The sequence below is a fragment of the Rutidosis leptorrhynchoides genome, chromosome 3 (genome assembly GCF_046630445.1).
Source record: "Rutidosis leptorrhynchoides isolate AG116_Rl617_1_P2 chromosome 3, CSIRO_AGI_Rlap_v1, whole genome shotgun sequence".
NCBI lineage: Eukaryota > Viridiplantae > Streptophyta > Magnoliopsida > Asterales > Asteraceae > Rutidosis > Rutidosis leptorrhynchoides.
The window spans coordinates 554369754-554373734 of record NC_092335.1 but is presented as its reverse complement, the minus strand read 5'-3'; the positions used below and the strand labels follow the sequence as shown (position 1 = coordinate 554373734).

The 3981-nt window shown below is 33.7% G+C and overlaps 1 protein-coding gene across 1 annotated transcript; it reads left to right on the top strand.

Annotated features, from left to right (window-relative positions):
- The first annotated feature begins 800 nt into the window (after window positions 1–800).
- On the top strand, window positions 801–2752 carry LOC139898554 (ethylene-responsive transcription factor RAP2-3-like). The gene is made up of 2 exons (XM_071881307.1): window positions 801–1083; window positions 2083–2752. The coding sequence occupies exons 1-2, from the start codon at window positions 897–899 to the stop codon at window positions 2571–2573; spliced, it is 678 nt and encodes a 225-aa protein (XP_071737408.1). The 5' UTR covers window positions 801–896; the 3' UTR covers window positions 2574–2752.
- Window positions 2753–3981: the final 1229 nt, after the last annotated feature.

Sequence of the window (3981 nt, the reverse complement as noted above, 5' to 3'; positions counted from 1 at the left end):
AAGTAGCAAAGTTTAGCATGGGTGAGACCCTTGGTCTCTTCAAAACCGTCCCCCATGGAGAATCTCTCAAAATATGTAACTTGCAATTAATAATAAAACTTGTTACATATATGTCATGCCTTTTGTTACTTGCATTTTATAAATCCTTTTATAAAATGTATTACAACATAACCATTTAATCTTGCAAATTTATAAAATGCTTATCACATAAATTATCCAAATAATTTTATCTCAAGTAATGATATTTTAGAAAACCGATTTTCTAAAATCCAAGTGTCGCGTATTCATATAATGATCCATTCATTAAAATAAATACGATTGAGGTGTCGGTTAGCTTGTTATTGGGTATGACCCGACTTGGATCATAACATATTAGCCACATTAATTTAATGTCTCTCGGGCATACGAAAAACCTTCAAACATAACATTATATAAATAAGTTACGTGATCAAATAAAGAGTGTTCATAAAATACATAAGCCAAAATGAAACTGAAGCTGAATACCTTTAGTAACCTTAGAACCCGAATTAAAGTTTTAAGAAATTAAAACAATTGAAAGTTTTCATATTGCTGAAAAATGTACGGTTAAATGGGTGTACATGAGTTTACGTGTTACAAGTTTTATATATTTTATTTTTAATTTAATTTAACTAGTTATCATAAGAATCCAAGGTACTACAGTATTTTTTGAGTACTGTTTTGTGGAGTAGTGTTTCTTTAACTATAAAAATGGAGGTACTAGTACTATATATTGAGATTTACATTATATTAATATTAATAATAATAATATTAATATTGTCTCTAACATAAATAAACACTCTTTAGTCACAAACCAAATTCCATACTTTACTCTAATAATTTTATTTCCTCTTTCTATATTTTTCAGAAGAAAAAAAATGTGTGGTGGAGCTGTCATCTCCGATGTTGATCCGATCATGGAACGAAGCCGGAAAGTGACCGGAAATGATCTCTGGAACGAGTTTGATACTTACGAGCTATTCGGTCTGGATATCAAGCCACCATCTCTACTACAAACCACCATGAAAGTAGACGAATCTGCTACTCCAAAGCGTAAACAAGCAGGTGAATAATAAATTTAAATATGTTTTCATAAATATGGATGTTAAAGAATTTGTTGAATAACTTGATTTATAAGAAATCGAAACATCTAACCACATGGTGGTGGTGGAGTAGTTAGGGCCACGTGGTCACGGACGTTCACTCGTTATAACCTCTCAACTGCCTGTAAAGCAGGTAGCCTCTCTGGTTAGTCGGCTCGCAAAGCGAGTCGGATACCCAAATATACAAAAGAGAAATTTGAAGCATCTTTTATTTTGATGCGGTCACAAGGTTAATGATAATATCTAAACGGGTAAAGAGTGTGTTTTTTCTTGTTCATTTTATACGGTAAAGATGAATATTTTTATTTGGGTGTACACGATTTAATCGAGTTATTCTATAACAGTTTTTTCTCTTTTCTCGTGCACCTTACGATTCGATGTTAGTGAATTTTGAACCTAAAACTTATTTTGCCTGAGGTCAATCACTAAATAACTATAAATTTTGTTTTTTGCTACTTATAAGATTTAACCACAAGAATTTTAATACTTATTATTATTTATCATTATAATTCTAATTAATTATAAGTGATAGTTAATATATATTCAATGAATCTGTATATTAGACCAATATATTTTGTCCTTTTTATAAATAATAAAGATAAAGTATATATTTTAACATAGCTATTTAGTATTCTAAGTAGTTCAATAATAACTACACAAATTAGTTATGATACTTATTTTTGAAAAATGAAATTGATTTGATACATTGATGATTATACAATAGTAAAAGATTCAAATTACTTTAATTAATTTAAGGTTAAAGGGATTAAAGTAATTTCGTTATTATATATTTAATTTAATTTCGTTAATGATGATTACGATTAAAAGTAAATCAACATTAATATCTGAATTTAGGGAATTATATATTGTTGGTTTGGAGATGTGTTTATGAAGGTCGTAATTTCGGGCTTCTTAGCAGTTTTATATAATTTTCGTGTAATAAAATTAGTATATTTTTCAGGCAACATGAAAAACGAGAGTCAGAAATTTAGCGATAAAAAAAGAAAACCACGAAAGACCGTCTACAGGGGTATCCGACAACGCCCATGGGGCAAATGGGCTGCCGAAATACGGGACCCACAACAGGGTGTCCGTGTATGGCTTGGAACATACAACACACCTGAAGAAGCTGCTAAAGCCTATGACGAAGCTGCCACTCGTATTCGAGGCGACAAGGCCAAACTTAACTTCCCACACTCATCAAACACACCACCCACCAAGAAACTACATGTCGAGACCACCATCGAGTCAAGTCATGAACCCATAATGGTGCACCAACAATCATTAACGCCAATAAACGACTATGGTGGTCTACCGACAAGTGAGTTCGAGTTCAAGGAACAAATTACCAACTTGGAGACTTTCTTGGGTTTAGACCATGAGTCGACTCAGTTTGATGCGCTCGGGTTCGAGTTCGGGTCTAATGATCTTTGGGGACCGTTTGAACTTTGAACTACTTATAAAATATTGACCATGAACTTAATTTCTCTTTATTATTATCAATAATGTTACTGTTATCTGGCACTAGTATTTCGTATGTGGAAATACGCAAGCATATTTGATATAATTTTGTATTAGCTAGTTGTGCATGCATGGACGATTTTCTTGTAAAAAATTATGTGGGATATGATGGCTTTGTAATATAGTTAATACTTAAAGTTAATTTACCTATAAATTAAATATCACACATATTACATACTTTTTGACTTAATTCGTGTCTGGTGCATTGGTACGCGCTTGTAACACGACTAGCTAGTTGTCATCAAAGGTGAATCAAGTAGCGAAATGAACAGCCGTCAAGAAAGAAATTTGAAGAATATATTTTTTTTCTTCTATTCATCTACTTTTTTGTCACCAAATTTGGAATCTAATAGTCAAGAGCATGAATAGATGCATGCATGGAACTATGGAAGAGTACCTTATATTTTGGAAAGTAGAGTTAGTAGAGATTGAACTTTAGTCCTTTTTGGTGATTATCAAGTACCCAACCATTAGGTCATCCCTTAAAGTTGCATGAAAGCGTATCTATAGAAATTAGTACAACTTATAACTCACAGCTATGTACGTAAACGAATATGTTTTTGTTTAAGCTACTCAAAAAAGCGAGTTTTTTTACTCAAATATATGCTGCCAAAACAATTTAGTAATTACAGTTTGCAGCCTATTTCTTCAAGCTCACTTATTGATCAAGCATAGAAAATTTAGTTTGACTTCGGTCTATACTTGACAACAAAGTAGGGGATTAAGGGTCTTTAGAGTTTAACTCTCCGGTCCGGAGTACTGTGAATAACCCCGTTACGAGATGATCTGATCAGAAGGGGTGGTTAAACGTCGACCCACCATTGTCGGCATAACCGGTTGATGGCCAAAGGAAATTGTTAGGGTTTATGTTCTAGGAACATTACGTGTAATTGTGAGAGTGAAGCTCGTAATGCTATTAGACCGGTAGCGCGGGTTGAGAAGTATACCTCGTAGCGCATGTATAATTTCTGATATAACAGGTTGATCTTCTTGGGAATTGATCCCTTGTAATGAGGATTTGACACCTTATTTATAGTTATTTTGTTTGTCTCCAAATGACATGTGTCTCGACAAAAAATACATTGTCCTTCCCGTTCTGTACCACCATGTCCATAAAGCTGTAAAAGCGATCGTGGTCCCTAGTACGGTTTGTCAGTCACATGCACCACTACTTTGTCACAGGCACACATGTATCGTATGAAGAGACCCGTCCTAATCCACCTGGACGAAGTCTCCAACATTTGGTCCCATTGCGAGGTACTGTCCTAAGTATGCCATGAACGACTCCATGTACTATCTTTAAAATGAGCTAATGCACAGCGGAAGCTTTCTTTCATAC